At 38.2% G+C, this 20,901-nt stretch overlaps 1 protein-coding gene across 1 annotated transcript in view; it reads right to left on the bottom strand.

The window, feature by feature from the left end:
* The window catches only part of SORCS2 (sortilin related VPS10 domain containing receptor 2), a 574,544-nt gene that overhangs the window by 237,829 nt on the left and 315,814 nt on the right, over window positions 1–20,901 (bottom strand). The window contains exon 3 of the mRNA XM_061993219.1: window positions 2,614–2,713. Within this exon, the coding sequence (XP_061849203.1) occupies window positions 2,614–2,713 (100 nt within the window). The remainder of the gene's footprint in view (window positions 1–2,613; window positions 2,714–20,901) is intronic.

Raw genomic sequence — 20,901 nt, 5'->3', positions numbered from 1 at the left:
ATGTTGTTTTATTTAATTTCAGTTATTAAACAGTTCTTAACTCACAGGTTTCCTTGCTTTTACCCTTCAAATTCTCTTCCTCCATCCTGCTGAGGGGCAAGAGAGAGAGCAGCTGTTTGGTGCTCAGCTGCTGGCTGGGGTTAAACCATTACTCATCTCTTCGCACATCTTTATAGGAAGCTGCAGTGAGACTTGCTTCAGATATACAATAGCAACAAAGTCATTTATAGGAATCTCCACAAGAACATGCACTCTTATTCTCGTAAGTACAAAGAACTATGATTTTAATAGGATGAACTGCCTGGAGGTACCCACATTTCTCTTTTGATAGTAAAGAGAGAGAGCTTGACTAGACATTTAAATTCCACAGAGCTAACATCAGGTGAGGTTAATGCTCTAATAACACTGAGGTGGAAAGGATGAGCATTAAATGTGTAGTATCAGTTTTTCCACAGATTAGGTCTACAATGGGTGAATGGAATTAAAGCACAGAATAATGCTTAATACGCAAAGTATTCAAAAAATCCCCATCAACGTCTTTCATCTTTCCTTTCATGCATATTCCCAGTCTCTAAATGCTAAGTAGTACCACGAGACTAATGTTTTAAAATGCATGCTCAGTTCCAGCACGCATGGTCAGCACTCCAGTTTCAATTTTCAGAACATTTCAAAAGATGTGAACTGATTGAAGAAAACCCACATCACAATGACCTGAAGTCTGGTAACATCAGGAATAAAATCCTGAGACTTCTCCTCAGCTCAGAAAAGGAAGTAAGGGCTCTAAATGTTCTATTCCACCCCAGTGCAACTGTGTTGAAATGAATGGATGGGGAGGTATGTTCCTCCATCTTAACTTTTGTGAAATTAGCCTGTAGTCTTAGCCAGTGTCCTAATCAAAAGTTCCCATTACAACTGGTATGGAGACTTCCCCCTTACCTGTCACGTGCGACTGCAATAGCTCCAAGAGCGCACTCTAAAGCTGTTTGCTACAGCATTTCACCCCAATGCTTTCACTGTTTTTATCTCATGCATGTATGTACATTTGCTTGTATAAATATATCTCCCTCTGGCATCATTTACAGAAATCCTTTCTGCTCTTCTATTTTTGTTGTTTGTACACTATCGAACAGCATCTTTGTAGAAGTAAATGTCAGCATAAAAATAGCATGTTTAATGACTCAAAGTGACTTTCTGTAACAGATGGATTCCAATATGATATTAGCTTACTAAGCAGGGTTTGTATCTCTAGGAACTTCAACTGGTCTTGTGCAGAATGTAGATTTTTCTAACATGGAGTTAACATAAGAACTTTTTTTGTGAATACTGGTGTGTCCTTCAGGCTTAAAATTCAGCAGTGATCTTAGGACTGCTGATTCTGTCAGACAACTGGCACAACTGTGTTGTCCCTGATCCCCCTGTGTTCATGTAGTCTTTTATAACATAGATGGGCGAGCTCAGAAAAATCCTCCACAGGGCTCTCATCTGTCTCATACTTTCAGCCTTCTGTGAGATGGGTAAAGATTTTTGGTTTTATTATTTTGGACTTGAAATCACCGGTAGGTCTTACTGTGAGACAGACAATCTGCAGAATCTTTATACTTGGCGGGAGTTCCACTTCAAGAAATCAAGAAATAATTTCTGACTTTGCAGTAGATTAAAAATATATTACCAAGATCAGACAGAGCAAAGCTTTGGCACAAAAAGTCCAGTGACAATTGCAAGAGAAATAAAATATGTACTTAATCATCCAGGCAGCTTCATCGAGTTCCACTGATTTTTGATTAAGCAGAACAGACAGATAAACACAACTAACATTGTCCTTCCAATCAGTGGCCTCTGCATGAAATCAATGCTTCTGTATTACACTGGAGTTAAAAGGCTCTTATCAAGAGAAAGGTCTTGTTTCATGAAAGATCTACCGTGCTTATGTTCTCCGTAGTGTATTTCACAATTCCTGCCACTAAAATCACAGGCCTTTTGCAGACATAGAAAGATTGTTATTGTTGTTTTCTTCTCATAATCTCTCTTCCTGCTGCTTCTAATATAACATACATTTTAAATACACTAAATGGGTCGATTTCACTCTCACTTACAAAGTCCACTTAATATTCCTTGTCTCCATGAATAGCTTTTTGGTTCAGTAATGATGCAGGCAGGAACATTTTTTAAGAAAGAGTTTCAAGGAGAAAGGTTTTAAAAATGTTGTAATTAAGTTTTACACAGGATAAATATCATTCTCACTGACAGCCTCCCCAATCCCCAAGCTTTCTATTAAGGAATGTGCAAAGGACTTTGTGTATAAAAGATGAAGAGGTTGAATTTGTAAGAAAACCTACAGGAATTCCTTTTTCATTTCTGTGGAAAACTCCAAGGAAGCCCAAGTTGCCAGGAGTCAACTTCCTCAAAAGTTTTCAGAGTCCATCAAGACATTTTTTTCCTTTCTATATTATTCAGGAAAAAGAAACATCCCACTTCCACATGTCACAAATGCACCTAAGGTGGCCTGCAACTTTGTGAAAACCCCTTGCATATATTTTGAAAACCTGCAGAACACACTTCACATAGTAGCAAGATCTCAGCAGCACTATAAAAAGTCATTCTTTTGCCACATACCTTTTTTTTGTTGGTGGGACAAATGTAGAAATTGTCAATAACAGTGGAAATCCCAGGCTGTAGATTCAACTTTGTGTATAACGTCCCAAAATCTGAAGACCTGGAAGAAATCAAACATCTGTAAGTGCTCCCTTCCAAAGGCTTCAGCATTGAAACTGAAAAAACCCCACCAATTTGTAGCACTAACTATCCATTTTCAGTGCTTCTTTGCCATCCCTTTGTTCTTTTCAGTGCTCAAAGAAACCCACCACTATTAAGAATATCTTTCTACGCCAGGAAAAAAACCATGCTCAGTTTTGTTTGTATTCTGCAGATCCCTATGGTGCTAGTTTTCATCCCGACACTGCACCATACAGTGACAGAAGCCCAACACCTATACCTTTTCATCACCCTTCACGAGGTGGGGAAAAAAGAGCTAAGCAGAGCATATGCTCATCAGAAAGTACTATCAGGACTTCCTCAGCTATGCAGAAGAAGAGTTGGCTTCAGAATCTGATGCTGAGTAAGAGAACAATTTAGCCTGAGATTGGGAAGTCTCACAATGGACATCTACCAGAATTAATATCTGACAAAGGTACCCATCCACCCCTCCAGCTCTTTTTCAGAGGATCACCAAATTTTGAATGAATAAAAAACAAAGTCTGCATCTGGCCATCAGTGTGTCATATACACAAATCTATGAATATTTCAAATGTGGGCACTCTGCAGAAATTGTTTTATGCTCCTGAAAAACATACAGTGAAAAATGGTATCTGAGCTATGCACTTGTATTGGCAATGCCTCATATAAAAAGAATGGACAAGTAAACTCTTAGTATAGGAAAATATTTATTAGTGAAACTCAAAGCAAGTCATATCCAAAATTAAATCGCATTGGATGAAGCCTCATTTGTTCTATACAAGATCAAATTGCACCATATGGTCTCTCCATATTTACAGCTTTTCTTTTTGCACTGGGAAGGGGACTCAGACACATCTGTCCCTGCACCAAGAGGCTCTCCCTAGGACAAACAATTGGTGAGAGGACTTCTACTCTATACTCCTTTTTTTCCACTGGAATAACATTTTTCTTTAACAAAAAGTGCTGAAGGTGCCCTGTGTGGTATCTCTCCATTATTCAAGCAATCGAGAATATGCAACAGCTCTCATGTCCAAGAGAAACAGGATGAGACCTCTGTCTCTCCCAGTGTGACACTGAGAACTGCCTATGCAGAGACTCCTGCCCAACAGCCCCACTCTACAACATTCATTGCTCCCTGGTGGGCTCTGTTGTTTCACATGGACACTACAGAAAGAAGACTCAGTCTATCCTCTTGACACCCAATCTTTAGGTACTTAAGTGTTGACAAGGAACCCCCTCAGATTTCTCCTCCAGGCTGAACAGCCCCAGGTCTCGCAGCCTTTTATCATAAGGAAGATGCTCCAGTCTCCCAGTTATCTTGGTATTCTGCATTGGACTCTATCTAGAAGTTCTCTGTCCCTCTTGAGCTGAGAAGCCCAGAACTGGACACAGGACTCCAGATGAGGCCTCACCAGGGCAGGGTAGAGGGGAAGGAGAACCTCCCTTGACCTGCTGGACACACTCTTCTTAATACAGCCCAGGGTACCACTGGCCTTCTTGGCCACAAGGGCACATTTCTGGCTCACATTTAGTTCACTACCAACCAGGACTCCCAGGTCTCTCTCTGCAGAGCTGCTCTCCAGCAGGTCATCCCCCAGCGTGTCTTGGTGCACGGGGTCGTTTCTCCCCATGTGCAGGACTCTTCCCTCTCTACCAGCCTAAAAATGACTGGGCATAAGCCTATGACACACAGACCACAGAGTTTTATCTACTTTATAGTGACATCTAAATGGATTTAATCTGAAGTTTTTTTCCTCCGTAAGTTCCATTGCCTGAAGATACATAGCAATGCATTACAAAAGTTAATGGAATCATAGCAATTCAGTTTTGACAAATAATTATGTAGAAACCAAGAACATACAATTGCACTGCAGTGGGTACTCAGCACTGAGCTAATTTAAATTCCAAGGGGAATAGGATGGACAGTGTTAAACCAAATTTGCTGGAGGTGTTTGACAGAAAATAAATTAAAGCAAAGACTAAAATAGTGACTTCAGCCAGATGTACTGAAATAATGCAGTAAAAGTATGTATGATGGAAATAGAACCTAGTCTATTCTTTTTGAGGAAAGAACATCAGGTCAGTGGCTTTCGCAGTAATAACATCCTGAAATTATTCTCTGAACCTTAAAGATGATCCAATTTACTTTGAAAAGGCAGTTCCAGGATTAATACAATGGGACCACTGGGGACTGACACTGCAGGAGGGACAGTGGTGGGAACTGTATTGAGGTATGAAAAGAGTTCAGGTAGGAAGCTCAAAGAAGTTAAGCCATTTCAAAGACAAAAACTTCCAGTGTAAACCTTCCTATTCTAATTCTCATGAATTATAGAAAGGGCTACAGGAAAAGAATAAAGTTGTAACAAAAAGAGTACCCTAAGGTAATTAAGGTATTTTCAGATAAAGGTAGAAAATTATATAGTAAAAATTCTTTTATTTTCTCAAAGAAATTAGCTTTCTCAAGAGGAGGGAGATCCATGGATGTATAGAGAAATTTATTTAGACTCCCAAATATTTTTTGCTATAACCCAGTCTTAAGGGAGACCAAGAATACCAGCTACTCTTTGAGACATTTACATACAAGAAGACGTAGTTCAAGGACATTGTTCAAGAGAAACGCTGCACAAAGTAATTGGTTTTCCAAATCTACTACAATCCAGAGAAAACAGGCCATGACAACTCTTTTACTTGAGATATAAATTCAAATTTTCTGCATATATAAAGAATTAACATGTTGTAGCATGCAGCTAGAACAGAATTCCCTGTAATTACACTAGCGGGCTAGAGTCAGGGCTTGGGGGGATGAATTCTGGGATCTCAGTGCATGGCTGTTTAAAGATTATATTAATAAACAGAACAAAATGTGTTTTGCACCACATTTGAGAGGAGCCCTTCATTCTCTTCCAGTCACAAAGATTTTTGTGTGTTAAAAACATGTACAGTGTCGAGTTTAGAGAGGGAATAAAGACCCCAAATGAACCATCTGTGTTTATCCATTCTCTTTCCTCCCTAAAAATTCATGAAAAAGATATTTCAAGGTATAATGGAAAGGGGATACACTTGTACCTGGTAAGTGTAAAACATTCTTCTATAGCATTTGCAGTAATAGCACAACTGCAGAACTCTATAAACCTGAACAAGATGAGTAAAGTCTGATTTCTTAAAGATGAGCCTGACCTGCAGTTCTGGGTGATCTGGATGCAGTTAGTGAGCTTTTTGGCTTTCTGTGAGACATTCCAGGGGATGCAGCAAGTTAACCACAGTCTGCTTCCTGCTGCTGCTTCTTACCCATCTGTGCTCTATGGACTACAGATTGTATGGATGTTTCTTAGCAAAGTAAATCTCAATGGAGAAATTATGGGAAACACACCTTCCAGTATTCAGGTCATGGGCCGTTCAAGGGTAGAATGACAAGGGTAGAATGACAAGATTACTCATGTATTGATGCAGATATCATGCAACCTGTGTCTGGCAGGGCTTGTGCACAGAGTTATGTGTTTTTGCTTGTTTTAGTACCGTGAGCTCAAACAATAGCCGTGGAAACTTCCAAGTGATACAGAAATGAACTCTCATGAAACAAAACTTCTAAAGACCCTAAACTGTGAGGAAATTTGGATCTCATCCTGAAAAAAATAACTTTTTAATATTTGATTTAAAATAAATCAATACCTAACACAATCTGGAACTATACCTAAATGCCAAGTCTGGGCATCTCGCAACAGAAATATTGAGGAAGAAGAAATTTTAGATACTGAAAGAGACATAAACCAACTGTTTGCCTGTCTAGACTTCACTATCGTTATATAGTTCTCCAATGATGACTCACAACTAGGATTCAGGCTTACTCATTGTTAGCTGATTTTCCAAATTATATTTGCAAGTTCGTATTAAAATATATGTATAAGAAACATTAGAATGTATACAGTAAGATGTTAATAAAAATTTTTAGAGAGATGAAAATTGCATTGCCACGTCAAATTTAATACTCAAAGAAAACACCAACTGGAAATGCTTATTTCCTTGGGGATTTTAAAATGATTTTTAATGAATTGAAGAGATGAATTGGAAAGACAATGGTTGGAACACTTAACACATATGTTCATCAGACTTCCTCTACCTTTTCTTCTTGAAGATTAACTCAAATGAGCCATACTATACAAGCCCTGAAAATCTTGGAAGACATCAATAAAGAGATTTCAAATGTCTCATAGATTACTTAACTAGTGAAACAGAAAGAAAACCTTTGGGGAAAAAAAAAAAAGCATACAAAAGATCTGCTGGTTTAGATTTCTTAACTGTAATCTGATAGGAAAAAAAAAAGATTCAATTGATTTGCAAGTTACAGAAGCAAGGAAGAATGGATCTGGGCATAACACTCACTGGACTTCTTCCCTCTTAATTTTCTCCAGACTTGTATTACAAATGTCATCTTACTTCTCTCTCATTTTGGTCAGAGAACAATCCAGTATTTACACCATGAACTTTAAAGTACAAGAAAAATGAATCCAGGTTCTTGCTCTATCACAAACATGTCTAGCAGTAGGGTTTTCTTTGTGCTCTGGTCCCTCATCTGTAAAAATAGAGACAACACTACCTCCTATAGCTCAAATATCTGTAAGAAACATAGATATCTATTGGACAGTAGAGTAATGAAGGACTGGCTGATGGAATATCTAAAACAGACACATCGAAAGTTGCAACAACAAATGCCAGCACAAATCTACTGAAAGAGAAGTAATCAGAGGAATATAATTAAAGAAGTAGTACACTAATATATCTTCTTTATTAAACAACACAGAAGACTTCCAGGCCTTTTACATGTGCAATGTGGAAATTGCAGAGACTCTGGTTAGCCTCAAAAAATCTTTTTGAACAGCAACAAAAACTCTCCAAAACCCCAAAGCCTTTCTTCAGAGTAGAAACACATGGTAACTTTGGGTTCCAATACCTGACTCATGTATCGAGGAATTTGTACAGATTAAATTTTCTTCAAAGGCCGTAGAAGTCTATGAGTTTTAGCATTCAATTACAGATTATTCATCAGCTATCAGCTCTCATGGAGTACTTTCTGGAAATATCTCTCTCCCTGCTTTTCAGAAAAGTTGAGACTTTCTGAAGTTGCAGATTTTTCCTCCCACAAACAGAAATGAAGAACTGTTTCTTCCTTAATCCAGTTTTACACTACAGAATCAATAGCACAGGCAAGAGCTAACAGATAAACAGTTTAGCAACTTCACGTTTAGGTGATACAGATTTACTTTTTCTCCAAAAGCACTACAAAGGTGAATATATCCTGTTCTTACTTACCAATCCATTACTGATAATATATATTGATCATGTATGAAAGCAACAGATATTTTTTAAAAACGTGGATTATCACAAAAGCCTCTTTAGCTGAAGTGACTTGCTTTGTACTGCTCTGATGACTTGTACTGCAAGTCTGTATTTATACAGTTATAGAGGTTCCTTTCCATTTTTATAGGTATTATGTGCATGTGAAGAGCCTTACAGTCTCAGTCACTCTATGGGAGCACAATAAAGGACCATTCATAATGGCTTTTTAGTAACCTGTAAATATATTTATTTGATTGTAAAATGGCAACCTAAAATTCCCCAGAAACAAATCCAAATGAAACCAAAACACCAAACTGCCACATTTGTATTGAGTGAGAACTCAAAGAGGATGAAAATGTCACAAACTGTAGAATTGGACTTTTATTCAATGCATTAAGTATATCCATTTCAACTGGCTTCACTGAGAGGGAAAATCAGTCCTCTGTAGCCAATAATAAAAGCAAGGATTATCCTGTTAGGTGATTTCAGAGTCAGATCCTTCCTCAGGAACTATGGTTATTTACTTCATAGTAGGAATAGCACACGTTCCTATTTTGCAACATACTTTAAAACCACAGAAGACAAATGCTAAATGGTGCTACATATTGGCTTCTCCCCTGAGGGTTTGACAACCAGCTTCCCCGATGCTATCTGGTACCTGGGCTGACTGTGCCTCATACTGGCATGCCAGGCTACCACTTTTTATCCCGATGTTGCAACTACATTTGCAGAAAGGTGTTTCAAAGCCCACATTTTCCAGAAAGTACCCTTAGAGCTGTCCAGACACAGAGCTTTACCTGTTTTCTTATGAGAAAACATGGAAGGTTATAAAAACAGCTCTGTGTATCAATGGGGTTTTACTTGGTGAAGTAATTAAAGCTATATAATACCTACTTATGTAGTGTATCATGGTTTTCCTTACTGATGTCTTCTTCTGTGCATCCATTGTGTACTGCTTTTGGTTAATTACTTAATCTGTACAATATACACACACACTTAAATTCCAACAGTTAGCAGCACTGTGTCTTTAGTATATACTACAGATATTTTAGTGCTGTATTTAAACATTCATGTTCTGCCTAGTTTCATGCTATACCACCAGTTATCTTTTGCAGCCCTTCATTAGTCCTTCAATATACCTCAAGCATCCTGCTCATTAGCCTATAATCGTGTTGCTATCAGTTACATTTTCAAGCTCCTCATTTGCTGTATTGCTCCAACAATTAAACTTTGTATTTTTATAGGCCTGTAAAAGATCCCATTAGCTTCTATTAGCTGCAGCCATCACCTTTGTTAGTTTAGGTAAGACAACTACTCTGAAACTACGGCCTTGGTTCATTCATTCTCTCACCAACACATAGCACTTGCTGACAGCAGGTCTTGGAAAGCATAGCCTGTAGCCACACTTGCAGTACACAAGTATTTGTGATGAATCCGTTCAACCATGAAACAAGCAGTGTCACAGTCACAAAGCACACAAGTCTGCCAGGAAGACAAGGTTACGTCTTACTTTTGTAAAAAGTAAAAGCTCTGTGTTATTTCCTCTTTCTTAGCTTTTCAACACAGGTGGGGCTGGGGCAGACAATGGAGCACACGGCCCTTGACATGCAGCCGCTGAACACAGCCAGACCTGGGGGCACCTTAAAAATTCCTTTCCATCATTCTACCCCAGCTCTTTGGTCCTGTTAAAAACATTACTGAAATAAGCCATGTTCAGATTAACAGTTTTGCAGACCTGCTTTCAATCTGTAGCATTTCAATAACCCTGTTTACAACTCAGTCCCATAAACAGTTGTAGTGACCTAAGTAAGTGAGTAGAAAACAACAAGCAAATTGTGGGAAACCAGGGAAGTTCAATCTCTTACCACACTTTCCTCATTGAATTCAATGTATCATGTAATTAACCATTAGCAATCCAACATTGCAGTAATAGGTCTCAGCAAGAAACGAGAGTGTATCATAGAGTGTTTGAGGGGTTTGCTACTGAGAGACAGCTCAGGTATATTAGAAACATAAATAAAATAGCAGAACTGCTAATTGACACAATGCCAAAAAATGATTAATATTAATTTGGGGATTTTTGTAACAGAAAAATGCTATCTAGATTGGAGTATAAGAAGAATTTAACTGTTGTATATTTTTTAATAAAACGGCTTTCCTTCAAAAGCTCAATTTATTATTCCTGAAAGTACTGCATTGGAAAAAAACAATGGCTTCTCTTAACTATTTAATTACTACCTAAAATAAATGAATAATGCCCTTCCTATATAGTATTAACTTTCTTCTACCAATTTGAACAAACAACCACCTTTGGAAAAAAAGTGTGTTAGTTGAAAATTTAAAGCAAAGAAAAAAGAAAGAAAAGCCTTTAGTGCTAAAATGCAGTTTTCAAAAATTATGCTTACTATCTTGCCAGAAGTAGAAACATCCTTATATCACTTCCAGAACAACTCCTCTTTTATAAGTGCTGTGATTGGAAATGAGTAATTACAAAGGAAAGTTTCTCATCTCACATACTTGTGTTCTTAAGGGAAAGGGAACGATTTAAGAATGTTTTCTTGAGGCATGCAAGGGACATTAAAATTCTCCACCATAGAAAAATGCTAGGTATTTCTCACAGCCCAGGCTTTTTATTTAAACCACTACACAGCTGAAATATTTTTCAAACAATTTTATTCTCAGTCAGGCAGCTCCTTGGAAGGCAACAAAGATGTTGAGATGTAGGAAAACAGGGAATTTGTGCCTTGTGTTTTCTGAGCAGAACAGCAAATTTTCTTGTAATCACTGGATAGATCTGGCTGCAACAAGAATATTTATGCAATTTTGAAAAAGGAAATTATAATAATTTATTTGTATGTGCACATTCACATGTGATTATGTTTTTCTCTAGTAATAGGCTCTGCAACCACAATAGTCAGCTACTTACTCTTCACCAAGTGGAACTCTTCTTTAACTCCATATGTAGAAGTTTTTGCTTTTGCTGCTGAAATGCTGACCTCAACTTTATGATTACTCTGGGGTAACTGGGAGGGGGAGTGAATTATATGGCCAGGTTGTAGCACTTTATAAAAAGGTAAATAAAGTCAATGTTTTGTCAGTAATTCGACTGCGATACTCTGCACCTGAAGCCAAATGCTTAGCAGAATTAAAGGAGGAATAACTGGACATTTTTGTAATGAACAAAAATATCCTAAACACGAAGTAAATAGAAATAAATAGACTCTGGAAGATACCAAGCCTTATGCTGAGTGTATTAGAGACCCATCAAATGCTCCACAGTTATCTGTCGTGTGTTTTCTGGCATGCTTCTCCAAAACTGCTAGTACACATCATGGAGGGAGGCTGGGCAGTGCCCAGATTGAACACAAGTTCATCCAGGACATCAGCTGCCATGTCCCTAGTGTCAAAGAACTGATTATTCTAACTTATTACACTTTCATCAGGAGTAAAACCTTCACAAAGAATTTTAAGGCATCCTTTTGAATTCCTCCCACAATAGAAGTTCACTGCCCATGTCGAAAACGCTGCCTTCCTCAGTCACACCTGCCCATGAACAAGGTTGGCACAATGTGTCTTAAGTCAAAAAAATATACAGACAATTAAACAAGATCTGGTTTTCTGAACTGCAAAAGGTGTCTGTGCCACCCGAACTGGCAGTTTGTAGAATGTGGTGGGAGGAGGCACACCTGAGGGTGCTGCTGGGACTAGGGCAACTGGGTGAATTCAGATGCTCACAGCCACTTCACAGTGGTTTTGTTACTTGCTACTGACCCCAGTTGTCATCTCCTAATAGCCTTCTACAATGCCCAAAGCTTTTTTTTTTTTTTTTTTAAGAAAAAAAGCATTTTTAAGAGCTTTCAGCAGCCAGATTTTCCCTGCAGTGGATCTCCTGTAACTGCAGTGACACCTGGGGAGGGCTGAGCCCATCAGCTGTACTTTGGCCTGCTGTTGAACTTGGCAAGCTAGCAGCACATAAAACCTCAGCAGATGTTTCTGCTTTTATAGCAGCTCTTCCAAACCCTTGGCCAGACATAAATCCAAAAGAGATCCAAAAAGAGACAACCACTGCCACCACCATGGCTCTTAAAATTAGGAGGCAGAACCAGCCTTTTCGGCAGGACCCTGAGAGACCATTAGTAGCAGAAGGTGCCGTGAAGTGTTCTCATAAATTATACTGACAGATTACACGGGCCAGCCACTGCAAATGCAGCACATTTTGCACTGTGTCACAGTTTGCTAGGAAACAGAATCCTAAGACAACTACATTTACATAGGAGTTTCCAAACTGAGAAGATCACACTTCATAGCAACAAGAACAAGAAGCAGGAGGTTTTGTGGCCATTAACACTTTCACATGTATCTATGGTGCTTCCATGCCATAGTAATGAACGTCCTAAAAATAAAACAGTAAGGAGATGTTTCTTGTCAGAAGATGTCTCATGAAGACATGCCATAATGAATCTATCTTGTAAAAACAAAGACGTACCAAGAGCATGTTCACAGCTGACACTGTGCTTTATAGGAGGGAGAGTGGATATATACCAGGGTGACATGCTAATACATTTGTTCCCTTGATGATGACTAACTGCTCTTAACAGAAGCTCAGTCCACTATAAATTATTGCCACATAATTTCAAATGAAAGTGAAAAATACCTCTCACAGAATAAGGATAGTTCTCTACGTTCAAAATAATACAAAGCATTCCAGGAGCCAAAAAAAATCAATCACATATTTGTCTGGCACTAAGGGAGACTAGGAAGGGAAAAAAAGTAACTCAACATCTAAAAATGAGTTATTTTGGTAGGAGTGAAGATTATTACATGTTCTGCTGCTAACCTTAGCATATAACATTCAAGTTCAGATGGAGCTGCCAACAGGGTTCATATCTGCAGGTTTGGAGCAGCTGGGGCTCCCTCTCAGCGTTAGTGAGACACATCTGCAGTACTGTGGCCTCTCAGTAAGAAAGAGGGGCTCTTTAGCTTGGAGAAGAGGAGACTGAAGGGTGATCTCATTAACGTTTACAAATACATAAAGGGTGGGTGTCGGGAGGATGGAGCCAGATTCTTCTCAATGATGGCCAATGACAGAACAAGGGACAACAGGTACAAGCTGAAACATAAGAGGTTCCAAAGAAATATAAGGAAAAAAATTCTTCACTATGAGGGTGATGGAGCACTGGAACAGGCTGCCCAGATGAGTTGTGGAGTCTTCTTCTTTGAAGTGAGTTCCTGTGTCACCTACTCTAGGTGGTCCTGCTCTGGCAGGGGGGTTGGAATAGATGATCTTTCAAGGTCCCCTCCAGCCCTTAAGATTCTGTAATTCTGTGGTTCTGTGATACTGGAGTATGCCCAGCAAAGAGTCACTAAGATGATTAGAGACTGAAGCATCTACCATACAGGACAAGGCTGAGAGAGCTGAGACTGTTCAGCCTGGAGAGCTCAGGGGAAACTTTATAAATATAAATAAATATTTGATGGGAGGGAGAAAAGATGGAGACAGTTTCTTCTTGGCAGTGCCCAGTGAGAAGAGGCAATGAGCACAAATGTAAATACCTTAAACTCCACTTAAAAATAAGAAAAAAAAAATCTTTTTTTTTTTTTTTTACCATGCCAGTGGTTGAACACTGACACAAGCTGACCAGAGAAGCTGTGCAAGCTTCATTCTTGGAGACACTCATAACTCAGTTGGACAAGGTCTAGTGCGCTGTGCTTTGAACAAGGGGGCTGGATTCAGTGATGTTAAGAGTTCCTTTACAACCTCAATTAATTTCCCATTCTGCAGTTACTGAAAATTATGTAACATGATTTGTATTTGTTGAAGATACTCTGCAAGCAAAATAATTTTCTGTAGGCAATCAATGCAATTAGAGTATCATCAAGTCACAGAAGGAATTATTCTGAATATTCTCTAGAAAATCCACAGAAAGGCTTGACCATACAGAAAACAAAAGCTGCCTGGAATCTTATTGTGCTGAAAAAAGTGTCCAACTGTGCAGCGGTGTTGATTAAGCCAAAAAGGATACCTTCATATTGACTGGTAAGCAAAGTAGGTACAACATAGAGCCTGCAAAATCTTTGGATATGAAGTCTGAAGTTATAGTCATATCCAAAACCCAACCTTTGCAGTTTGAAAGGTGGCACGGAAGCATTTTATCTACTTTTCTTTTTTTTTGCAGTCATGTAACCAAGTCTTACTTAACTGCTCAAAACAGTCAAGCTTACTTTGCCCTTCTCTTTTCTGCTGTTGATTCCACTCAAAACCACCACTTTGGGGAATTTAACCTATGCAGGCTTTGGCAAACCTTTTGGTATATGCGGTCAAGCCTCAGGTTCATAGTGGAAGTTCAGCACAACACCACTACTGTACAAATAAATGTACAGATCTCAAATGCTAGCCACTAGTCCCACCAGGCATATTTTATTAAGTACCTTTTACAAATGACTCAGAAAACAGCTCAGAAAACACCAATAAAATGAAAACCAGCATGCCAATGTTATTTTATTCCAAATTATACCCACTCCAAGACTGTCTTTTTCAAATAAATCAAGACTACAGTTATCATTGTAGAAAAGGAAGGTGGTTTGGAGGAGACACTCAATGCATTGCCTGTTGCCCCCCCCTTTGTGGGTAATCCCATGGAATACAGCAGACTGCAGTCTGCCCTTCTCTCAGCTTCATATTGTAAAGTAAATTTGCATGTAAATGTATCTTGTGTTCAGACAGGATCAGATTGGATCTCAAGATACTCTGACTCTTCTTTTTACCAAGAAAAACTCATTACCATCATGAAATAATGCCCAAGTGAAAAAGTCTCAAAATTTATCTTAAGATGCTTCTAATATCATGACTCTTGAATGCCTCTGAAGTCCTTTTCACACATAGGGATTTTATATTTTCTCTAATTTTTAATATCCTATGTTAATAAGACTGAGAAATCCAAGCCTCAGTTTTGTTGCTCATTTACATTTACTTAGTGGATAAAAGTACTTTCTTCTTCCAGAGCTATCTATCTAACTTCAGACTATGTCCTTCTAAGTGGTAGACTGGCTATATTTGATATTACTATCTATTTACCTGCCTGTAGCATGTAATCCTGTAGAATAAATGCCATAGAAGATTTAAGGAAATGAAACACAGTGGCACTATAGGTTAGGCTAAAAAGTTCTAAAAACTTTAACCTGAAAGTTAGAGAAAAACGACTGAGCTTCAGAGCCACGTATTTGCCAAATGCATTGACAGTGAAGATCACACACTCACAAAAGAGTACTTAATAACTGAAATAAAATTGGTTTTAATGACTTTAAATGACCATCCTTGAGGTATCAATACTAAAACCTGCTAATTCTTAAATGAAATTTAACCATCTTGCATGTATTAGTAACTTTAATATATGATGTTCAGAAACTTTTGGCATAGTAGATTTCTCTTCAATTTCTAAATTGCAGAAGTTTTAAACTGCAGAAGAGGTTCTCCTACTGCCATATTTCCAGACCATATATAATAGTTGTTCACCATTAACTGTTAGTCCAAGGATACCAAAATGGACATCATGTGCATATATTTTCTAAGGTACTATTTTTTCATGTTCTGATCTTTTTTCTTTATTAAGAAGTTGCTAGTAAAACTGATTGATGGGTAGTCTTATTGTACCAGGAGGACTTGTCATTCAACTCTTTGACCTTGTCTTCACACTAACAGTCAAGTGCCTTTGAAATCTGTTTACTTCAGAATTTACAAGAGTATTAATGACAGGATGTCAGCACTTCTCAGGTTTGAAAAGACCTAATAATAGTAAATGAGTTTGTACAGTAGGGTCATCTGTAATGTACTGTAAGAGAGACAGAATTCATTATTCAACCTTGGGATTAAAGACAACTAAAACAATTCTCAAAGCACTTTTTATTCTTTGGTGGGTTTTTTAATTGAAGAATATTCTTTGATGAGAGAGAGAGGGAAAGCAAGAAAAAAGCTACATTATTTAATAAAGGACTTGAGAGATGCAACACCTTTTCCAGAAGGAGATACAGAACCTAAGAAGTTTAGCCATCTCTTACTGAGCCAGCTTTGGGCAAGTTTGAGAAGCAGCCTACATGACGTAAAGCTGTTTTTATACAGTGTAGATAATGATGAAAGAGTAAAACAAGCTATTTGTCCCTCTGCCACTAACACAGGGCCTGCATTCCTTCACTTCAGATTCATGATCTAGATTTAAGAAGGAGGATGGAGGAAGGAATCTTTTTCCACAGTAATGCTTTCCTTCCTTCATTAGCAATATTACATAAAAAATTACCTATGGCAATATTTTTCTCCTGTATTTACTAAAGACCCTTTGTTTTTCTGTATAACTGTCTCAGGAGAAAAAAAAGATCTTTAGTTCCAACTCTTTCCAACATAGCTGCACTTTGCTTATTTACCTGCTCAGAAATTCATCTATCCTACAGCATGAGATTAGTAAGAATAATACAAAATATGATAATCAGATGACCTATCAAATCCCAGAGAAATTGTCCTCTAAAATTAGTGCAGTGTCTTCAGGAACTGACTAATCTAGCAGAACAAAGCACAGTCACGTCACACCTGTATTTGCATTGGCCACATATGGCCTATTTGGCAGTGGTGTGTGGACAGCATTTTGATTAGCAGTTAAAGTTTCTAACTTTCTTCTTTGGCTATAGCTTTTAGACCTGTCTCAGATTCTCATGTCTCAGATGCATATTTTCACAGATAAATAAAGGTGCATTCAACATAACTGAGCTTCAGATTCCTCAAATTTCTTCAAATATTATGAGAGGACAGAGAAACTTTTGAGTTTGTTTCAATAAAGCATAAAAATAGAATGAAGTTGATGCCTGTTGCCTCTAAGACACTGAAAAATGTAAAAGAGAAAGATATTAACATATGATCAAAGGAAGTTTTAAATTATTATAAAAAGAACTAAAATAAGAAGTAGTGTTGAGTCATTTGTTCTGTTATGAATGGAAATCAGAAATAAGGGATATTAGCTGGTGGATTGATAAGAAACTTCAAGTGATTCCAAACCATTAAGTTATTCATACTGATATTGAAAATGTAATTACTTTCAAACCACACGATAGAGTTAGATTAATGGAACAAATACTTTATGAGAATCCATGAGTTATATCTACTCATTGAGAGGTTTTGGCTACTTATCATCTCAACTCTATGGCTGAATAACTAAATATGACCAACAACAACAGCATTAATAAATAACATCTCATTCAGACTCTCACACCTTTACACATGTACTTCCAACTGTAAAAAGTAAGAAAGGAAGATTACGTCATATTTTCAATGGAATATCTTAAAGAAAATACAGCTTAGGTTCTGCACACTGTAGGTAGATTTTCAGGCTTCAATTTTATGTTTTGCACTGTCTCTTCAAATCTTTAGGTATAGATATAGAGGGGGCGAAAAAAGCGAGTTTTGTTAGTATATATGTCAAATGGCATAGAAGAGTGTGGGAGGGAATTAGTTCTGCTGTTCCCCTGTCCCTTGAGCAGTAGATAAGCAAAAGCAGAGGTATAATAAAGCAGGTATTATGGGACAGGGTCATCCACGCCTTGAAGCTGTACAGAAGAAGTGATACTATCAGGTATATGATAACTACAGATAAAAGTGATTTCATCATTAGAAGATCTGAGGCCTGAGGAGGAAAAGATGACCTGCTATTCTCCGCTCCTCACCCCATCCCTACTTGTTACTTCCTGTAAGCCCCTCCACCCCCAGCTTACAAGTCCACAAGCAGCAGAACAAAATCTGCCTTTGGAGATGGCTGACCTTTAGTAATTGCATTTCAAATTATTATCAGAGCACCAATTGCACATACAATCTTCTTTTATACTTATCTTTTCTTCGCTTTCCTCATCAGAACAGCGGGGTTTTTTTGCTTCTTTTTTGTCCCATTTCATTCTTATCTTTTGGCAGTGATTACACAAAACTCTGTGTAGCATCAGCAAGAAGAGAGAAAAGCATTATTCCTTATTTTGAAAGCTGGACATGCTAGGAACAGATTTCACATAAACTGTAGGTAAAGCATCACTAATAGTACTGATAAAAATATCAGGCATCTTTGGCACACAAATGAGAAGGCCTATTCATATTTGCTTTGGAATTTTCTATTATATTCTCTTTCAACACCTCAGTGCTTGGTGTCAATTTACTGTTCTATCTCAGAGAAGAGAAAAACATGCCTTAAATATCAGGTATGATGTCTGTAGGCAATTGGTTCCAAAAATTTTCTCTGTCAATTTTCTTTGTCAAAATATTTCAAATATCACTATAGTTCACATTTCTAAGTGAAAACAACATATCTGCAAGGTAGTTCCACAACTCAGCTGTTGAGCATTTCCCATCAACTTGCAGAGCACCAGTGGTCCATATCCACCATTTGTGGACTGCTATATAAGGAGCTTACAGATACCTCTAACAGCTATCACTAAATATTCAACAGTTTTGATACTCTGCCATTATTTCTGGAGATAAAAATAGGACAGATGGCTCGAAAAATGTTCATCTAAATCTACAATCATCTGCTTATTTAACTGCATCATCACCATGTACTTACTCTGGATTTAGCATATCCTCTCTGATTTCACTTGCCAACCCCATCACATTGTATTCCATTACAATAGAGGAAAGGGGAAGCTCTGTGAATGGTGAGACAAATTGTATTTTCTAAAAATGGTAAATATTCTGCAAAGATATATACAGGAAAGGAAGAGATTTTGAGAGGCAGAGAACAGTCCATTGTCTAAGTCCCCACTAAAATGTAGATCACTGGGAATCAAGCCCTGTGCACCATGCAGGAGCAGTTCATGAGGAGCTGCAGCCCATGGGAAGGACCCACGCTGGAGAAGTTAGTGAGGGACTGTCTCCCGTGGGAGGCACCCCACAGTGTAGCAGTGGGAAGTGTGAGGAAGCCTCCCCCTGAGAAGAAGCAGTGGCAAATTCCATCTGTAATGAACTGACCACAACCTCCATGCAGGAAAGCAAGTGGTGTTCATGCGGGGACGCACATGGACAACGCAGCGTAACCAATAGGGTTGATACAAAGCTGTTTATTGATCACTCTCTACTTCCTTATATACCAATGATTGTTAGTTCCACACACATGATCAGGCAAAGCCCAATTGATTGCTCTACCTTGTTCATGTGTTGTGCTCACAGCACCTGCTCTTCAATGGTTAGAAACAACTTGCCAATTTCAGCCCCTCAGCATTCCATTCCTGTAACAACTTGTTTCTCTTATCTAACTCCCTTGCTATACAAGCCCTGTTTACTTAACTGTAATCTCTCTTTAAACTAAGGAAATATCCATCTGGTACAAATCATATCCTCCTTCAATAAAATACACACCCACACCCCCATCCCCTGTGCTGCTGGAGGGGAAGCAAGGAGAGTCCTGGGAAGAAGGAGGGGTGAGGGGAGGTGTTTTAAAATTTGGTTTTATTTCTCATTTTTCTGCTCTGTTTTAATTGTTCATTAATAAACCAAATCATTTCTCCCCAAGTTGAGTCTGTTTTGCCCATGATGCTAACTGCAGAACTACATCCATGTCCTTATCTCTACTCATAAATCTCTCGTATTTCTCTCCTGTCCAGTTTAGGGGAGGGAGTGACAGAATGATTAGGTGGGCATCTGGCACCCAGCTAGGGCTAAACAACCACAATCACTTGCAACAAAGCTTTCTACCCTTTAATGAGGCCTCTCAATCCCCCTACACTGCATATGCACTAAATAATGCATGCCCCTTTGCCTAAGTAATTCCCAAACACACTGTTCTTGTCTGAAACTGATAGTGACTGAACAGAACTGTAAGCAATGATACGATTGAACAGAACCGTAAGAAACGCAAGTGATGTGTGCTGTATTTATCGGAGATGCAAAAGTATCACTGTACCTGTCCCAACAAAACCAACCACTGAGTGAGTGCTTCTTCATCTGGTCTACACTTATGTCTTTCTGGCAACGTTTTACCTTTTGGAAACACTCTGAATTCAATCTTAACTTTGAAATTACTTGTTCTAATGTGTTTTGGAATGCTCCAGCTTTCATAAAAATGTAATTTCATTGCAGAAAATTACAAATGTCATCTGTCGGTACCACGAACGCTTGGCTCCTCTTCTTCTCATACATTTGGAGAGCATTTGTATTTGCCTGAAAATGTTTTCAAGTGGTAATGGTTGTACAACATAGCAGTCATATAAACCAAGCTTCAACTCTGGCCCTGCAAGCATTGCCATGCATAATACTCAAGATCTGTAAGCCAGTAATTGCAGCAGACTACTGTTAATACTAAAGCCAACAATAGCATTTATTTTTTTTAAGTGATAGTGAGTGTTCTACCTTTATAGCAGAACTGACATTTGTGAATAATATCAAATTTATTTACAACTTTGCATGGAGATCCAGGAGAGCTAACAGAGCTAACTGTTTACTGTATTTGATGGGATAAAAACACAAGGGAATGCTGCAACTCAGAACAAATGAGCCTGGTGGAAATTGTCCATTCTTCCAAATCTAAAAGATGTAAGATGTTGAAGGTGACAAAAGGAATTGAAAATGCATTAGGGCAGAAATGTGAACACATGCAAGGCATGAAAAATCTAACAGAAGCTTCCTGATTTGAACATAAATCACAATTAGCAGTCAGGATTCCCATTTGCTATCACAGTGCCTATAAATATTTCTCTCTTGTATACAACTACTGTAAAAATAACTTTATGCTCAGCAAAAGTGTTTCGGTCCTTGATCATTTCATTACTGAACTGTGGATCTAAACACTTATTTCCATCATACTAGCAATCCACAAT

The sequence above is a fragment of the Colius striatus genome, chromosome 3 (assembly GCF_028858725.1).
Source record: "Colius striatus isolate bColStr4 chromosome 3, bColStr4.1.hap1, whole genome shotgun sequence".
Taxonomy (NCBI): Eukaryota; Metazoa; Chordata; class Aves; order Coliiformes; family Coliidae; genus Colius; species Colius striatus.
Note: the sequence above shows the minus strand (reverse complement) of the source record. Positions and strands in the feature narration are given on the sequence as shown.